This window comes from Cuculus canorus, chromosome 2 (genome assembly GCF_017976375.1).
Source record: "Cuculus canorus isolate bCucCan1 chromosome 2, bCucCan1.pri, whole genome shotgun sequence".
Classification (NCBI taxonomy): domain Eukaryota; kingdom Metazoa; phylum Chordata; class Aves; order Cuculiformes; family Cuculidae; genus Cuculus; species Cuculus canorus.
In genome coordinates, this window is record NC_071402.1 from 79,401,901 (window position 1) to 79,422,531 (window position 20,631).

At 40.6% G+C, this 20,631-nt stretch overlaps 1 protein-coding gene across 1 annotated transcript in view; it reads right to left on the reverse strand.

Moving 5' to 3' along the window:
- MYO10 (myosin X) overlaps positions 1 to 20,631 on the reverse strand; it is a 165,032-nt gene that overhangs the window by 38,627 nt on the left and 105,774 nt on the right. The window contains exon 19 of the mRNA XM_054057324.1: positions 17,421 to 17,501. Coding sequence (XP_053913299.1) covers positions 17,421 to 17,501 — 81 coding nt within the window. The remainder of the gene's footprint in view (positions 1 to 17,420; positions 17,502 to 20,631) is intronic.

A 20,631-nucleotide genomic window follows, 5' to 3' on the forward strand; every position in this document is an offset into this window, starting at 1 on the left:
ACAAATGCCTTAAGAGTATAGGAGAACAGAAACAAAGAACATCTCACAGCTAAAAAGTTTTATTTGCTATTTCTACTGTACAACACTGGCAAGTCAAGGAGTATTTGGATAAACCTGAAAATAACAGTAAGTGTTTTGCATGTCCAAAGTTCTTCTAACCTTTACCCACACCCTCCCCAAAACCCCATAAAAACCCTTTAAAATTTACTACACTGCTGATGGTAACTTGGTAGAAAAAGAACATGGGTATACTGCAACAGCATTTTTGCCTCAAGAAATTCTGCTGCAAACTCCAGGCCAGATTTCACTGCAAATTCAGTAACGATACACTGGCTCTTTTGTACAATCGCTACAGGTCTGAACATGAAAGTACTGCATTTACCAAGAGCAAGCATTTACACAATCAGCTGATCTCCTCTTCAACTCCAGTTACTGGATCTGACCTGCGTGACTCACCTTTCAGCCCTCAGTATTTCAGATAAGAGACAGACTTCAGAATTAGCCACTGTCATGCCACAGGTTAGAGCTGTCTGTGCTAAAAATAATACTGTAATTTTAGAGTTCTTCTACTGTACCATAACAGTTAAAGGATGAGACTTAATAAACGAATGTGAAAATGCTTTTGTATTTATATTCAGCCTGTTACCCAGCTTACTTTACAGCAAAGGCATCTCAAGGATATTTTTAAGACAGCAGCCCATTTAAGAGCTATGAAGCAGTACATCACCACACTGACCGTTTGCACTAGTGTATAGATTTCAACTAGGTCAAGACACTGCTGAATTAGATCCATCTATGAAGACACTGTAGTCACATTTCAGTTCCTGCTTGTCTATATTTAGCAGAGATAAGAGGAGCTAGCTTGGACAAAGATGCTCAAACGATTCTGACCAGCTTGCTGTCATTTCATGCTTTTGTCAACAATGACTAAGAAACCCACAATCCCGAAGCTATTTCCTTTATTTTTTATTAGTCACTGTCATTGTCCTCTTGCATTTCAGAGTAATCTTCTTTTTGTTTGCTTTGTATGGACTAAATGCTACACCTGACTAAACACACAACAGCTTCTTTAGGAACATTCCTTTCTAAAGGTATACAGAATCTCTTCTAAAGGAAGATGGAATTTGTCTACCGCTCTCATATAAGCCCAGATGAATGCTACCTCTCAGAATGACAGTGCTACTCTCACACAGTGGTTAAAACTTCATGGAATAGGAATGGATCATTAAAGGCAACAGGGTAGAACACCAGAGAAATTTAAGTTTTCTATGTGCATGTTTAGAGCTATCTGTGTGATTGCCTAAATTTTCAGCCGCAGTGACCCATTGTTGCTTAAATACATTATTCAGGGAGCCACTGAAATACACAGCAAACCTCACAGGCTGTTTGTCCCAGAGCAACGACTGCAGGACCATCCATGTGAGACAGACAATTGAGAGCATTTGGGAAAAGAAGGATTTAAGGTTCGAAGCTGCTCTGTCAGGGCATCAGCACACTGACAGAAGTTGTGATTCACAGCACGGACTCCAGCTGGAACTTTTCATCGACCCTCCTTCTCCACCTGTGAGTAAATCTATTGCCATTTCATCTGAGGTTATCCTTACTAAAGCCTCCAGTCCCTGCAGACTAAACCCCAATCTGGCTTCATTTTCCCCACATTGTGACCAGTCAGCGGGCTCCTCCTGAAGAAAATCAATCAGGCTGCCTGATAGCCACAGACATACCATGAAGAAACATGCTGTGAAGTACTAATTGCAAGGACAGCTGTCCTTCCTTACTGACCCCATGTCAAGACAGCCAACACCAACATTACCGCTGCTCATTACAATGGTCAAGAAAAAACTGTGCACATTGCTCCCTGCCTGCTGAGGCTGCATACAGAACAGTTGCAGATGGCAAACCCCTGACCCTCCACATCAATAATGACACCAAAAAATTTACATGGACTGAGACCTCACCGTTATTTTTCTTTCTAATTTTTTTATTTTTTTCCACTGTACTTTCGCTTCACCAGGCTTCTCATCCACATGTGGCAAGTTTTGTTTTTTTTTTGTTATTTGACGGTATGCTGGCAAGCTGGGCATATAAGTCCACTTTTATACTTAAAAGCAGCAAATCATGTTTTAGGATGGTTCCTGTTACATGATTTCTTCAGATAATGGTATTCAGTATCAAATGTTTATTCCTGAAAGATATCAATTTTCATCAGCGGATAGCAAATCAGAATGAAAATACTTGAGAGAACCTGTTTAAGATGAGTGTCATCTTGCATGGCCAACATCTGACATAGTTGTAAAACATTTCTTGTAACAATCCGTGTAAGAATTTAATCCTGTGTACTTCTAATACCAAGTGTAGTGTTACTACAAGTACGCTCACACTGGAATATGTGAAACCCCTCATGCAGCTAGTTCTCGCTGAAATGCTAACACAGTATCACTGTACATCCTGAAATAGTATTGCAGATAACTTTGATCCATGTTATCACAACTATCCTTGCTTTCCCTAGTGACGCAAAACTAAGCAAAGTTTTTTCAGGCTGCAGCTTCACACAGGGCAGAGAGGATAGGATATTGCCTCCCCTTCTCTGTTGCCAGCAAGCAGAAAAGAGGAGTGGAATAATCTCACTTCCAGCCACAGGAGCTCATGAGGCATAGGTGGAGGGAGCTAGCATTGCACTCCACAGAGGGACCACAGACACCAACTCACAGAGCACAAGGAGAGCAGAAGAGGACTCTAAATCCAAATCTCGCTTTATTCTCCACTTCAGTCCTGGGCACCCACCAGCTGCTTCTCTAGATCTGGTCACGCTCTATTCCTTTAGGACCGCATGCCTGAATATACCCCCTTTCAGTCTTGAGACTCTTCTATTTTTGGGCACTGCTTTAAAGACAATTTTGAAGCACAATAAAGCAGACTTTTACAGTGGAAACCATCTAGATAAGAGCCATGAGAATAAAGATCTGACTAAAAAGAGCAGTGAGGACTTCAGTAAAGTCTTGAGGAGCTCAATAATAAGAAAGCTGAGAGGCCTTGGTAGTAACCTGTGCTATACCAAGGGGCTATATTCAACAACAATTTCTAATACACAGCAGATAAAAACATAAAAAGCATGAAAATCAAAGTCATCTCCAAACCAGGAGGCAGACCTACACCACACTGAGTGCATTCATTGGAAAAGCTTACCCATGGTGGTGGGATTGTCTAAAGCCATCAGACACTTCAAAGAAAACATGGGATGTCCCATGTTTTGCATTAATGGTTTCCTCCTAGTTTGCTGTGTAGTATGTTAGACTAGAAGATCTGACTAGTCTCTCTCAGCACTCCAGTTGTGGAAAAAATACTATTTTCATTTATTTGAAGAACCTTAGTGCTCAATTCTGTAACCTTTGGTACTGGGACTCCCAAAGACCAGCTCTACACCAGAGAGAGGAACAAGACACACAGCTACTGGACTGCAGCACATGGTGCAATCCAGAACCATGCTTGAACCATGCAAGCTTCACCTTGGCAGGAAGAAAGTTCATTTGATCGTCCAGCAAGGGAAATTTGGCTGAGATTTTACTGTGACTGTCTATGAAGACACAGGCTGCAGTGCTATGGAACATTAAGTCATTACAAAGCCTTAACATGTTCACTGTGAAATAATAAAAAGCTCCTCCAGCTTATCAACTTCAATTCTTAAATATGGGAAAAGCCTTGCAACGATAATGAATCACACCTCTGCAAACTATAAGGTTTAAATTATTAAGCTTGAGTTGTCTTTAATTGATTTGAGAGTGGAGTGTACGTGTTTGTTATATGGCCATGAGGGCCAGCAGCTTCCTAGCTAAAAGTTAAAATCGGATTCAAGTAATGTTAAAAAGTTAGCACTTGATTGCACTCCTCTTTCGATATTGAGGCCACAAGCATGGTGGCTTTCTCCAATGCATTCTGCCTCTGCACACAGTTCATTCCCTCGGTGCCCCACAAAAGATGCCTACAAAGCTCCAGGCTGACGTAACGCACAGACTTGCTGCTTGGTGCTTTCTCAACCAAGGAAACGTTGCAGTGCAATTCCTATGCTGAAAAAAAAAGATATGATTTTATAAAATTATCTCCCAAGGAGCCCTTTCTCCTCTTCTTCCTGTATCAAGTCTTTTGTTTGAAAGAGGTAATGGGAAATCAGCCAGGCTTATATCACAGCCAATATCTGATACGTGTAAATGAGGAACGTCACAAAATATTCAGCCGAACAGCTTTGGGTTGCTAGGACACCGGAGGTCGGGCAGCACTGAAAGGGCAGATTATTCCCATCCCTGCGCAGGCACAGGGCTCCATTCATGGCAGGGTCCCTGCCTCCAGGCTGCTGCTTGCACGAGTGCTGTGACCCAACCCTTCCAGAGCTCCCCTGCCACCCGCCTCCCCTGGGACTCTGCACCATTCCAAAGCAGCCAGCATGCAGGCCCCTCTGCACCACAAATGCCCCATTGGGCTTGCACATGGTCCTTGCTGTCTTTCATCACTACTGAGGGCTTGCTTCAACCTGGAGGAGCCTAGGACACTGGGGAGGTTGCCCGAGAGCTATGCTGCAGCAGACTTGCAGTGGGTGGTCCAGAGACCTGCTTTAACTGTTAAAAGTATGAGGAAACACACAACACTCCAGTTAAGGTACTTTTTAAGTATGGAGAGGGGAAATGAAAGTTTACAGATGGTGATGGGGATCCCTGTGATCAGCACAGACGCCTGGCTGAGAGCAAGAGTTGCCTGGTGCCCCAGATAAATGACCTAGCTCAACCCCATGTAATTGGTACGTTAATTACTCCTACATTGTACATCTTAGTATGGCTCAGACAGGAGCAGTCTAACTTTGGCATTTTTCTTAGAATTTGGTCCTTGGAGATGCTGCTTTTGTATCCCTATACATATCCCTATAAATTCAGGACTTGCCTTGCAGATCCACAGTTGACTCAAAAGGGGGTATCAAGACTTGTGAAACATGTATGTATGTGTATTTGTGGGGAAAGGACAGAGATGAAGGTAGCAGTTTGTTCTTATGTACATTCATTTCACAGAAAAAGGCAATAAGTATGTTCTCCTTGGGCTGCTTTGTTACACAAGTCTCAATCCCCAGTTAAGAGTTGGAAAGCATTCTACTCAAGTTCTTTGATGTTTCTGAGAACCACATCAAAATCAAATCAGATATTTCTGGTAATTCTGAAATTTCCACCCTAAACAAAACAAAAAGCCCCTTTACAGATTTCTTTTTATATTGCATAAACATGAGATGGAGGAACTCTGCAGATCACAGCTATCTGTGCTGCCACAGAGGCCATGCTGAAGGCACAGGTAAGTCAGCATCTTGGCTAGAACAGCAGGTAGCTCCTGTGCTTCCTGCAAGCATTGCTAGTAATTGTATTACGCAAAAAAACCACATTGGCATCTCATTGCTACAGATTATATATTGGCAGTCATTAAAACTTGTAATGAAAGTCACCACATATTTTTCCCTCACAAAAAAAATATTGCACAAAATACTTCCTTGTTCCAATACTTGTACATCTGTGAAATAAGTTAACTATACAGTAAACTAAGTTTGCTTTATTAGCACAGCACATAGTTACTCAAAATGGATGGCAAGAAACCTCCTGTAACACCAATATGGTTCTCCAACTATTGACTGATCTAACTACACACACCATTCCACATAAAGAATGAATTATAATAGATGGTAAAATTACATCAGGACCTAAATAATTTTAACATCCATCCGCCTTCTGAGTGATTTAATTGCAATGCTACTGATCATCACCACAAAGCCTGCAGAATTTACAGGCAGGGACACTGGTCAATGGCCCTTTGTTTCTCTAAGGTAAGTTCCATCTTTCTGTAGTTACGTGAAACACACAGTTGACTCTATCCATTTTTAAGACGATCCTGTGGAGAAAAGTTCTGCCCTTACTTATGGTTTCACAATCTGTTGCATCACTTTTAAATAAGAACATGACACTTCTTGTCTCAGAAGCAGATTTTCTCTGTCCCTTTTCCATTATTTTCTGATTGTGGTGAAAACACCATTGAGATTCCATGTTTGGTTAGACGCATTTTCAATGCTGACATACAAACTTTATCTTCTCCTGGACTGGCCAGCAGCATGGACTCCATACTGCTGGAGCAATGGATTAACAAGTCTTGCCCTCTCCTCTTCACAGGTAGCCTTAAGAATGGTGCACAACTGTAAGGGAGCTGCACATTACGCCTCACTCCTCTTCAAAGCTCTGTGACAAAAGGCATCGGTTGGCTCCTGGTACCTGTTATGTGCTGACTAGCGCACCCAAAGGGGTGTAAACCCAGTAATAACTTAAGCAAAGCACTTAGACGTGTGCCTAGAGCTCATTGAGGCCAATGAGATGAACATGCCCTTTAAGAACACGGCTGATTTAGGACGTGCTAGGTTGTTCATGCCAGCAGTCACAGGGAAATGGCAATTTTGGATGGCTGAACAGCCATTTCTCCTAAGAAATTCCTAGGCTGGCTTAAATATACAAAACCCCATAACCTTTAACATCTGAGTCAGAAAGAGACACTGATGATAGAATCAGATTTCCTAAATCTAACTTTGTTTTCTATGTAAATTGTTTGCTTATATTAAAAACTTCTGTGAAGCTAATTTAAGCGCTAAATCACTTTTAACAAAAATAATGATTTCTCCTTTTGAAAGATTACTTAATAAATGAAGCCAGACGCTTTCTTTTTGGCTAAATATGCACAAATGGTGTGGCTGGCAAGCTGCAGATGGACATACTCATCCCTTTCATGCTGAATCTGGGGCAGCCATTCATTTCAGAAAGCCATTGTCACAGAGGATTTGGCATTTATCTGGCTTTCTGAAAGTAGATGTCTTCTCTCAACCCATCTACTTTATCTCTGCTTGACTATTAAAAGTTTTGAGACTCCTCCAAAAGCCCCCACTTACCTCTTACAAAATGTTTATGATTTCTAGAACTACAGAGAATAAGGTTCAAAACCACTACAATAGGTCTCATCATGTAAATGGCAGAAATATAACATCAGTACGAGTTTGGTGACAAACTTGCGTTTCTACACTAAACATTGCTCAGTGCTCACAGGTGTGTGCAACAATCTCTGGTGGCAGCGAAAACAAAAACCTTTCCAGTGTTACCCATTATTTACATGCTGCAATGATCTTCTCGGCCCACCAGAACCTTCACAGACCTGAACAGAGCATACACTTAGACTGTGCTCGGGACTGAACAACAAAACTAATACCATCCACAGAGCCTGAGGAGTTGTGGTACAACCACATCCTCAGCAAAGCTCCCATGAAGGGTATAGGACAATGCTGTGTTGCCAGCTCTACATGGCCAACTCTCCACGGGGTCAAGTCTACACAGAGAGCCTCAGACCCTAACTCTTACTGTAACCTTAACCTTAACCCTCCCCACTGAGAGTTGTTCCCATGGAGGGTTAGACAACTAGTTGTCTGCGGTGGAAAACTGACCCTTTCTACCCATGAGTGGTGCACTGGCTGCCCAGATCACTGTTGCTGAACACAGAACACTCATCAGGGAAGTGGAGGAGAAAAAGGAACAACAGCAACCTCAAACCTTATAATGTGTCAGCCAAAAACTTCCTGTAGTTTAGGCTGACCATTGTCACATAGCTGCAACTCCTGAAATATGGATTTTACAGCTACTGCATTCTACTTCATACAACTTAACCACAATCTTGCTTCCATGATTCTAATGACAGTGTTAGGAAAGGACCCGCCTTACTTCTTAGGCTTGTAAATTGCCTAAAACCACCATAAACAGTAAATTCTGAGTGTAAGTTAGACAACAAAGACAAGATGCTTTGATGCACTTTCAGTAGGTATTTCATGTTTAAAGTTTTATCTTACGAGGTATCTGCAGAAGTTCTGAAGTGTACTTAGTCCTTACAAATTAATCACAGTGAGGTTTTCCCCCATAAAGTCTTTCCTTCTTTGCCGCATCCTGTGACTAAATTAACAAAAGCCACATATACACATGAACAGACAGATGCAGTTGAAAAGAAAAAAGTTTAGGAACTGAACCAAGTCTACTCTTAAACAACATGACCATCTGTCCTTGACACAGATTTTGTGCTCTGAGGGTAGGTCTGACAAAGATCTGTGAATAGCTGGGACAGTAATATAACTTTCAGACAATTCCTATCAGTAATCTAGATGTATTGAAAAAAATATTGCTGTAATGCTTCTATTTATGTTAGCAGTCGTAGGTACGTTTTTTTTTCAAATAAGCCAACAAATGAGAAACAAACAAAAAAAATCTTATCTTCTTTGAAACTAAGCACTTTTAGGAAAAGAAATACTGAATAAATATCATTGATGTTTCATACAAGAAAAATAACTATATTTTAACCTACTACCACTGTCACCACCTGGGGTTTACAAGGACACATCTTAACATCAGTGAGAGAACAACCACAGGTTATGAGAATCCCCTTTCCCAGTCCCATAGGCACATTATCAGATAATTATCTCCTCCATCTAGATTTGCAAGGCAAATCTAGGGTTGCTCTTCTTGAGACCAGAATAAAACTCCCATAGACTTCAATGATGCAGAATCATACCCACTCCCCTCACAACCGGTTCTCTCAAGCAGTTTTATCCTAATTTTCTAGCCTGTGGCTGAATTCTAATGTTTGCGGAGGGAAGCTCCTTAAAGTGGGAACACAAGGAGCAAAATGCAGATCCCAGAAGCAAAGGCAATCAGCAGTAGAGAACGGAGCTATTTTACTTGCTGGGGTGGGGGATTTATTTAACTGAGGGTGGAAGGGGGGAGTTGACACAGCAAACAAAGTAAAAATATACTGCTGTTATGTTATCCTGTCAATTACTACTGCAATTATTTTTTTCCCAGGCATATTCTATTTCCTGTGTTTCTATGGTAAAAGAATTACTGTCTCAAATGTGCTCCATCAAGTTTCTCCCATAAAACTATAAAATTTAGACTTCTGGTTGCTACAGATATCTCACTGGACTCCCTCCACCTCTGAACACACTTGTCCCCAGCATAGCTTTCTTATCATGTAATACAAGCAAAACTACAGCCATGCCTTATGTCTGTATAAATTACAGGAATACTACGATCCTAAACTTTACATAGCTGGTTTTCCTGAATCTACACCACAGACTGCTGAACAACAGAAAACATCTTTCTCCAGCAAGCACACCACCACTACAACACAAGTCTTCCTCCCTCTACACACATAGCTCTACTTCTGCTGACTTTTTCCCTGCTCTGGAAACAATTACCCCTTTAACTTTCAAACAAAGTGTGATTTATTAAAGCAGACCACTTGGCAACAAAGCTTTCCTGGCGTCCAACAATATTTTGTTGCTTTTTCATAAAGTTGATTCTGCATGCATTTAACCCTGTTTAAAAGAAAATACAAACTAAGAAACATTTCCACTACAGCTTGCTCAGCCAAACTCCAAGCACTTTCTTTTCTTTTTCTACAAGTCCACTGCAGCTCCAAGTATGCAAGATTAAAATTATGAAAAAACCTGCATGAATTAAACCCCTTACCTTTTAAGGCTTTTTCAGCCTTCAGCGTTCTCCCATGGTGAAAAACTGAATCTTTAGCAGTTGCAGCTATGCACACACACAGACACACACACACAGCGAACAGGGCTTTCTTCAGCTCACTGGTATTTCAAGTCTTTCATGTGATATCTTTGGCTGTACTTGCTTAATTCATTCCTGCTGCTACTCAAAGGAAGTCAAGCCTAGCGAGGGCTGTCTCTACAGCAATCGCTGTAGATATTCCTGACAAACAGGACACAAGGGCTAATCTCACCTTATAGGCATCAAGAATGTAAATATTTCATAGCCAACGAATTCCTAAACCTTAAGAGATAAAGCGCACAAAATGCCCTAAGACACAGTTTAGCAACTAAGTTACGAATGTTGAAGTTTTTGCTAAAGAACAATTCTCTATACACCAGCAATGCTTTTGGAGCTCTAAGGATCTCTATTTATCATGGACTGTGCATATTCTCTTGCAGTAGTTACCATGAGAACACAGCAAACATGATTCGAATGTAAATTGCCCATCTAGAGATGTGAAGGGAATTTTTTTTTTGTTGTAGTTAAAAAAGAAAACTTCCAAAGCTTGATGAAGTACACACTTTTTTGGTGCATACATTTGCATGACAATGCTTGCAATTCAAATACTTGGTAGAGTGCACAAGAAGGAAGAAAAGCCAAGTTTCTTTGCTCATTTTTTTATGAAAAGCAAATATTTCAGCCTTAGGATTAGTAGTTGCAGTTCCAAAAATGCCCATCGATGACACACGATCACATACAATGGAATTCATAAAACAGAAAAAATGCATCAGGTGGCACAAAATGCAGAATTATTGCAATGCCTGAAGTCAGCCAGAGGCAGTAAGACCCTCTGGTGCAGACAGATCAACTGCTGCAGCAGTCAAAATTCTTCCCACTTCTAAATATTACTCTTATCGGTTCAAAAAGAATTACATACATAGCAAGTGTTGCACTTAAAAAATACCCTCCTCCCTCCGCAGCATTTTATTTTTCCACAGACTTGTTCTGGTATTTTGCTGCTGAAGCAGCATTTCTTCCCTGTGCATCCTCCCACCCTGCTCACAACAGTGCACTGCCACGGCTGCTATCTGAGATCCAAATTCGACTCCCACCACTTGTGGACAGAGTCCTACCAAATAGTCTTTCCAGGCAGCAACTGTACATGTACATGCCCCAAAACACGCAACAATCTGCTTGCACTGCCTAGAGTTTGATGCAAACTTTAAAGCATTGTGTCTGCTCCCTCCCTGGCAGCACCCCATCTCAACTTTCTTTTCCCAGCCTTAAATACCCCAATTTTAAACTCCTTATGCCATGGTCACTGAATGACAAACCCTAATACGCTTAGCAAAGGGATGCCTAGTCAGCCCTGCTTAGTAAACAACAAACCTTGATGAAGAAGAAGGACATGCCTGTCTGGGTGATTGCCTGGAGAGAGGAATGACCTACTTCAGCCCAGCAAGCAGCGATGCTCTGAGATGGGGACAAAGGGACAACCCAGTGGCTCCCAGGCAGCATAACCGACACGTTGCACCACAGGAGTGATGGGAGTGATCTTTCAGAGGCAACGCAGAAGGCAGGCACTGCCTGTGCAGCACAAAACTCCTTGCAAGAATCATCTTGTTCTTTCAGCCAGGGATGCAGATCCACACGTAACATTACTGCCGGCACTTTGTGAGCAGGAGCAACTGCCTTCCTCACACCCACTCTCCTTATCACTTTTACCTAAGCAGTCTTCTAGCGCCTGACCTAATTACTCAAGTGATGTGCCAGAAAATGATACAGCTGGGACTAATCCACGAGTCTTGATTTGAAACTATGTAATTCTGCAAAACCCAAGGCGACAAGATCCAGGCAGCTGAATTAAGTAGAGTTGGCGGGCATGATGCTACAACTCACGACTGCGCCTTCCTGATTATAAACAATAAAGCCTTATGAACTAGTTAAAGGGCTGAGGATAAGTAGTTCATATTTGGCTCTGTGCACTTGTTGCCCTGTGAGGTCCGATCAACATGCTATGTTTCTGGAAAATGGTTGTTCTCCCAGGATGAACCCAAACAGCAGCTCCCTAAGCCTCACCCAGGCTGCCCCAGCAAGCCAAATCTGTGCTCAGAGCCTGTGGCTGTGCTTCCTCCAGAAGCAATGACAGCAGCAACTGGCAGCCAGAAAGCCTTCTTAAAACAAGTATTTGAGACCAACTGAGATTAAAGAGAGATTTTTGAAACAAGCGATAAGTACTTCTAATACATGATCTGCTTATACAGCTGTAAATTAATACTACTAGATCTTAACTTTCTACAAATAGCACTATACCCACCCAGCATCTGTATCCCGGCCATATAATCTATTGCCTTTAATTTCAAAGCAGAACAGAGTAGCTATTAACATGATCAGGTTTTCTATTCCCTTTTTCTTATGGATACCAAGTCAAATTTTCAGATAACATTGTAGCTTTGCTGCAGAAAGACTAATCCAAAGCTCTGCAACAAATGAGTAAAACATAAGGACACCTCCGTTTAGGGACCAACACTTTTTGGCATTTAACTGCTGGGCTTAGCATCTTTAAAAACCCACAAGGTTTTTAAAGGCATCTACTGCCCATCAAGGAGATCCAGATCTGATGAGTGATGGAGGTTAGTGCATACAGCACATGCTTGGTATACGACTGGAGTATGATGCACATAGAAGTTTGAAGATGGACCACTTCACTAAAGATAATTGTTTAAAATTTAGACGCGAAGTTTTATCCAGATCTTAGAAATCCTGTCCTGAATGTACAGCAGAATATCCTTGAAGCTCAGAGTCTCTGCCCTTGTGTCTTTCAAGGTTTTATGTCAGTGTTGCTTTCAATGCAGCAGCATCAGACTTGCACTGTCCTTACCCATATTTCTGCAAAAAAAATCCATCTACAAGGCAAACTCAGTAATTCATACAGTCAAGTCTCAATATGACAATATTGCAATTCCAGCTTGACAACCAGTTCACATACTGCATTTGCTGAACTTGTACCTGCTCCACACCCTGCACACAATCATCCTCTCAGATGGAGCCAAGCTATTCTCTCATTGCTTCTTTGTACCACGTCCCTGAACTAACTAGAGTTCAGGTTGGTATTGTGCTATACTTACGTCTGTAATGATTCAGAGGTATTTTAAGAGCACAAGTTTCATTCAGACACCAAACAAAATAGGTTTGCATCTTATTTCATACTAGGTGACATACTGCTTCCTATTCCAGTACGTCTCATGGCTATTAATGATCTATGGTTCAAAGTACACTGCAGGTGCCAATAGGCAAACCTCGAACCCTTTAAATGTCTCTGTCCCCAGAAACAATGTTAGCAGCCTTATTGCCTTGACAGTAATTTTCCCAGAATGAATATGGAGCATGATAGGACTCCTAAGCAGCAGTAAACCTCACAGAATTTATTACAGATCTTTTTGTACCAGTCTTCCTTTGAATTGCAAAGTTATTACTAGTTTCACTTTTTCTGTTGCTCTATGTAACCCTTACCTTACAATACAGGTTTAATTTTGTCTCATTTCTTTATCTTTCCTAATTAAATTTTATGATTAAAGAAATTAATATAAAACAACCTGCAGAGAAACAAAATTGCCCCTTCAGAGTTCACAAGCTTCAGAGAATGTGGCTTTTATCTGGCCAGCGGCAAGACCATAACTGCAATAGAAAAATAAGATAGACAATAAACAAGCAGACAGGAAGGCGAGTAGAGACCCTGCAATCTTGTTCATGTGGCACACATTAACATAAGTTTCCTAAAAATGAAAGAGGTGCAATTCTCATCTATACCAAATATTTCATGCCAACTCTAATGAAAGCAATATTTTGCCAATAAGGACCAAGGTGTTCTTCAATCTGTAACCAAAGAGAAGTGGATGCATCTATCTACCTGCATGAGAGAACAGCCGTGTCTGAATCTTTTGAAATTTCAAGAACGGGGAATTACAGAAGCAAATTGTAATAATCCAGGTTTTGAGACCAACACAGATGAGGCCATGCAGGTGCTGGAAATGGGGGCCAATTGCAATGATTAAGCCATTCGCTATGATTATGGCAATATATTTGCTGAACAAAAGTCCTAAATGGAGATGGGAACTTGAGAAGGTACTAAAGCCAGTCTGCCTGAGGCTGGCTTCTTCTGGCCAACAGGAAAATTTCTGTCTCTGAAACAGCCCGCACAGGAAGTTAACATTTAAATTTACCCTGAACTGCCTCCTGAGTGGCACCAAGGCTTAGGAACTTATTAATAGCAGCAAGCTGGAAGAAACATTCCACTGGTGACTATAGCAATTGTAGCTTGTTTTAAAAAGACATCCTTTTTTTGTTTTATGTTTTTTTGTTTGTGGGGATTTTTTTGTGTTGGTGTTTGGTTATTTTTTTTTTTTTAATTTAGGGTGCACAAAGAAGTATAGATGGAGACCAGAAAGGACAAGGGTGCAGGGAGGAATCATTATCGAATAGAACAGGAAGCAGGAAAACAAACATGAGACCAAGAAACAGAGAAAGATGTGTCAAAGTTCAAAAGGATGAAATGATACATAGTCCTGCAAGCTGCATTGAAGATCGGGGGAGCTGAGGAGAAAGACCCCTCATTAGCAGAAAATACTTATTAAGCATACCAAGTGGAAAAGTTTCCACATTGTGGCTAGTTCAGAACAGATTGGAAATTCTAAGAACAGATACACTGATTGTTTGGGGGGGTCTCCGAAAGACTAATGGGTCCTCTGTTCTTCTGTCCAAGCCTGCTTGCTGAAATGTCTTGTGACAAAAGGTCATGTACTCTGTGTGCTCCCTTTAGGAAATTGCACTAATGAGTGTAGATCCTGCTTTGATATGTAAGTGTTCAGTGGTTTACTGCATATGCTGAATTGTTTTTGCTTGCCACTGTAACATATTTAAAAATTAAACTCTTGATCAATTAAAAAATCAAATAATTACTGTAAGCTATCACATCTCTTATCCAACATGAATACACTTTAATGTCTAGAAGAGCAGACGAAGTACTGTCTGCTGCATGTTCTGCTCTTCAAAGGCCTCAATTTGTCTTCCACCTGCTCAACCTCATTCACCTGCTGAATTCAAACATACTTCCAGAGTAAAACAGCTCTCAAGCACCACCAACTTCTCCCATCTGGAGTTACAGAGGATGCTTGCCAATAGATATGTCACCTATCTGTACCCAACCCAGAGAGCGAAGAGGGCTTGAGAGGCACTGCTCCTGGTAACACAACTACAGCTCTCTTCTTGTAGAGTCTCTCTGGTCCAGCTTTCCTTCTATGTTGCATAACCCAAAAAAGCAACTAAACCACCTCCTTTCTTTTACATCATCTGCTATCTGGCAAGTGCTGTTTAAGTACTTTTTCAAGAGTGACATTTTACCATCCCATATCAATATCGCTGCAGAGTAAAAACTATGAACAGAAAACACAGAGGAAAATGGTTAGTGAAGATTTTTATTTTCTTTCAATCCCAGTTTCTCCATTTCGGTGGCTAATCTGAATGTTTCAAGCAGTTATGTTTCTAACCGACCCTGAACAGTGAGTTATGTATGTGGTAATCCCTGGTAGTCCATGCACAGCTCACGTGCCTCTGAGCCATGGTGGTTCAGAGATATGCAAGCTGACTCACCTTACTTTCCTTTGTCTAACTGGAAAGAAGCAACAAGTTGTATGACAGGATAAACTATGAAATGTTTAATGTGATGTGCATCCACAGATTCCAGCTGAGCTATAGAGGAGCCAAATGCTGTTTACGTGCCTGCTTCTGTACCTGCACTGTTGCAGAAGAAGCAACACCATTGATGTCAAAGGACCGGCACTAAAAATCACTGTGTCTGTGAGACATGGAAGGGAACGTAGAGCCATCAACAAGTACCACACATGGATTTCCTTCTCATTTCCCATCAAGTCTTCTACTAAATCAGCTACAACAGTTAAAATTGTGTGACTTTTTTCTCTAGTTTTGTTCTTTAAATAAGATTTTTTTATTTGGTAAAGCCATTGAATCAAGTTACATTTGCAATCAAAGGGAAAACAAGGACAAACATTTTTGTGTAAGATTTCAGTGATATTTTGGATGTAGTTTGAAAGGGATTATCTATAGGAATTTCTTAATCTGTTCCTGCATGGACTCCTGCAATTAGACGTGGTTTCCTGAGACTGAGGCTGTCTCAAGCACCTCCTGCTTGCATAGCTGCTAATTCTGTGAGAATTTTGTTTTACCGATAGTAAAATGTATCTGCAGATAGAATAGCATATGCCAAATTTGTCAGGGATGAAGAATTCCAGTGGGAAAAGACTAGTAGTTCTACAAGGAGCACGCCAGTGGTAATTCAGTGTTTTCCTTATTATGGAAATAGGTTTACAGTTAGACTTGATCTTAAAGGTCTGTTCCAATCGAAACGATTCTACACCTCTGTGAAATGCAAAAAGTGCCTGGTTCTTGCATCAACCATAGCAAATTCTTGTGACTTTGTTATTTGGAGATGAGCCCAACTTAGATGCAAAAGGGCAAGTAAGGAAAATATGTGAGTTATTCAAATTATTCTGGTACTCCAGTGGCAGCAAGTGACCTTTAGAAGGGTCACAGGGCTTCCAGGCAGAAATGGAAGCAGGGAAGAAAACAAGTTTTTCAAAATTGCCGTCCCTCAGAGATCAGGGGCTTTGCTACACACGTAGGCTCACAGACCCCAGCTACTGGCCGAGATGCTGTGATCTAAGCAGTTTTGGCTACCTGGTAGCTGCACATCTCAGTGCACCCAACAGTTCAGGAAGAAGGCCTTGATTAAAAAGCTTTCAGTCTGTTCCCTCTTGCTAAGGTGCCCACAATCTGCATGTTACTTGAGACACCACAAGTAACAGTCAGAAGCAGATTTAACAGTTAGCAACTCAAAACATTTAAATCAAGGATGTACTGTCCAGGTAACACAAAAAACCTGCAAAGAAACCGGCCAGGTTGGATGTGCTAGTGTCCTAATTAACCAGACATCCCAGAAAGATATAAAACATAAAAATCAATTTAGAGCGAAGTCCCCAATTTCTAAGTTGCCATGTGAAAACCATAAATCAGATACATTAGCACCTCTGCCTGTTGTACTTTCGACAAAAGCAGACCATACCTGAATAACAGTCTATAAAGCCAAAACCAGACGCGCAAACCCCAAGAATATCAGAAACAGGCTAACAATATTAAATTCAGCGATTACTGTATCATTACTGCTTTATTTCTAGAGAGCCCTTGAACATATCTAAGTACATCTTGACATTGTCTTTCATTATCTCTAAGTCAGAAAAATTGATGCACCAGGCCTTAGTTTCCAAATCTGATTTAAAAACACAATTCTGTAACAGAAGAAAACAGACAGCATGAAGACATCTAGACTTGTACACAAATCGAAAGACTGAGTCTGATGACAGTCGGTCATTCATACCAGTTCTGCTATCTGCACCACCATTGACTGCCTCTAATGATTTAAAACGAAATTTGCAAGTTTGATATTTTCTTCCTAAAAAGACTCTCAAAAGAGTTATCAAATATGCAGTGCAGCCTTCTACCGTCCTTTTATAACCCTCCTTAGAGCCAGCATTTATCGGAGTTGCAAGCAATGGCTATTAAGAGGATGCCCAAAGACAAGGCCCACATGCAAAAAAATCAAAAGCCTTTCCCAGTGCCTTGACCTTGCAGAGCCTCTTACAAAGTGAGCAAAGGTTACTACCCTCTGCTTCACACAACAGTGAATAACCAGACAGGCAGTGGAAGATCAGGCCTGAGACGTATAAAAAAGACAGGCACAATTTTAAATCTTACCTTCTGCACATTGGGTTTGATGCACCGAACAAAGAAAGGATTTGAAGAACTCAGCATCGCCATTAAAGAATGAAGTGATTCCTAAAACACAGGTAGAAAGAAGACAGCACTTCACAAACTGACTTTTTGTACAGGCATCATACCCCAGCAAAAGCTCTTGCAACCTAGCCTTGCAGAAAATATCTAACTGCAACACCTAGTGGTATACACCAGAAATTACTGCACCATGTAAGCTCTTGCTTGTGAATATACAGAATCAATACATGCAAGTTCATTTCTTCCACTGGCCCCTTCTAATCAAAACTGTCATCACTATTTTACAGTGAACAAGATGTACAGACCGATATGAAGAAAACTGTTCATAAGGAAACACCTAATTGAAAAGTCGCTGTTTCATGGATCTTTTTAATGACTGCCTAAGACTTAGGATCCACATTTCCAAACTGCTAAACTTGAGCAAGTCAAAATGAAGGATAAGGGGTCTAATATAAAAATGAAATACTCACAAAACCATATTTCCTCTTTTAGTTTCAACCACCCCATACCCACTCATCTTCCATTTTCCCTGCCACCAGCAGCATTTTGTGCACAGAGTTCCTCTCTCCTGGGAAGCCTCAAGTTTTCTTACTAAAAGGACACTTTGATAAAAAATGTAATTCAACAAGAGGGTAGAAAAATACTAAGAATTTCTGAGAAAAAGAGTGACTTTAGAATAGAGTAGACATCATTTTATTAATACTGGATTTTAAAATGCCCCCTTCCTGAAATTAACAAAAATAGAATAAAGGATAGAGAGGCAAAGAAAACACGTCTTACTGAAAAGACAATGCTAACAGAATTAAGCAGACAGTTTCATAGTTATCTCACGTGATAGCATAGTACATTTAACAAAAAGAGAGATTATAAGCTTCAGCAAAAAGAACATAGAAGAAAACATGCTTTTTTCCCTAGTTTTAGGACTCTGAATGACCCAATGCATATTAGATTATCAGTTGTCTGAAACTCAGCCTAGAGATAAAAATCGCAAAAATCCCTCAGTCCTTTCATGCTTATTACTTTAATTAAACATCCACCCCCTTTCTTGCCTGAGTCGTCATTCCATATTTTATTCCAACTTGCCTCATTCTGTGTCATTAAGTACGATAAACCATTTTAAACTGAAGTCCTGCATTTACTTTGCAGAGATACAAATGATTGTAGAGAAGGGGGGCCCAAGCTCCGAAGAGAACAGAAAGCTAGCAGTGATAATATTTCACCCCCAAAGGTGGTGCTGCATGCCAGACAGCAGAGAAAATACAGAGCATGCTGCCAAGGAGACATAAAATTAACTTTTTAAAGGAGCAAAACTGCGTGTCCTACCACATATTTTGGACCAAAATTGCCATTGGCAGTCTATTACAACAAATTCTTGCTTTAATCTGCAATCTAGGGGCTTTCTCGATGATGAAACACAAAGCGATAAAGGCAACAGGCAGAGCTATGGCTGTGCACAGGAGCTGGTACAGAGCAAAGGGAGTAAACGGTGGAGTGGCTGGGAACATAAATGATAGTTCTCGGTTTGTTTGCCTTTGCCAGCCTATAGACCAGAAGCTGGGGGTAGCAAACATTAAACAGCCAGAACACACAAATATTTTCTTGTAAAGACAAATATTTACAGCTTCAAAAAGTAAAGGCTTCATCTACAGTAAACCTGTGTGAACATTACATCATCTATGGACAACAAAGCCAATTCTTTCAACATAGGCTACTACTCACAGGGACTGGGAAAGCTGGTCAATCTGAAAAAAGAATTTATTTAACCTATTTTCACATTCATCTGTGGTACAGCTAGACAGATTCTACACAGCGCTGCATGCCTCTAAGTCACTGTCAGGCGATGAGCTAATCTGAAGTTTGCCCTGCTTTAAGCAACAGGCTAAAAAGAGATGATATCTAACCTCAGCTATTCTGCATGCACCCCCAGGCCCGCATTAGGCAGGCTGTCAAATAAAAAGGAGAGTTAACCAACCTATCATGAAAATAAAACTGTGAAGGCAAAGTTCTTATCTTCAGTTGAAATGAGATGGTCTAATCCTGGAAGGTTTTAAAACATGGAAAAAACACCCAACCTAATTCTTTTGTGAGGACATGATGTGAAGGTCAGCCTCTTGTAAAGCAGCTCAGCTGCTTTAGGGTCAGTTAGTGCAGCTTTAGATAAGAGGCAACAATGTTTTGATTTTGTGTTTTATCATGCTTTAACTTGTTCAGGTACCCCAAGGGAAAAAGGAGGAACCCTACATTACGTTCTGCCTTATAAAATGGGCTGAAATGGGCTTAAAATGGGCTTAAAAAACACAGTCAATTTTTACACAGTAGCACGTTAAAGGTCTGCTTCGCACAGGTACGAATGACTAAGTGGAACTGTACCTTCTACTACTGCAGAGAGCTAGCAAATAACCCCACTCGCAACAAGAAGTGGGTATTGTGTGAGAGAAGTGTGGTAGCACAAAGCAAGCTGTACAGGGAATATAACATTAATGTTTTTTAATAAAAGACGCTGTGTGTGCCCCAGCACAAACTCCTTGCTGTTCTCTCAAAGACTTAACAATAGTCTATTAGGATAAAATCTGCCCTGAAGGGCTTTGAGTCTGCACCCTTTAAAAAAAAAAAAAGTGAATGCACTGAAAAAGACAGTGCAAATGTATATTAATTCAAACAAAATGAAAGACAACTAATCCAGACTTGTACACATGCAGTTTAGGAAAGTTTTTGTGCCAGTTTTTCTCTTTTAAATAACTTGCAGATAGACTTTATGCTAGATTTCAGTTTGGTGCCATTTTTGATGGGAAGGCTGTGAAGACTCTTAAAAAAGTATTTAACAAAAATGCTTTCCAAACCAAGTTAAAGAGAAAGGCAACACCTTAATGAGGTATTTATTCAGTGCTTATTTTTCTTAGCATACAGGCAGTGCTGTAAGGCTCTGTGTGATTTTGTGGTTGGTTTTAAATTAGAAAGTAAAAACAGGATGAGAGAGACCAACTTCATAGGTGGGCTTTAAATTAATGAGAAGCAAATGGAAAGCAAAAGGAGTTTTGTGAGGATAGTGTGATGCAAAGTTTAGTGTCTGCTCAAAGCTACCTAGTATGGCCAACTGGCTTATTAGTAACTGCATTTTCATAGAAGAGACAACAACACTTGTATGCCCAAATTCTGCCTATTTTAATCGGCAACT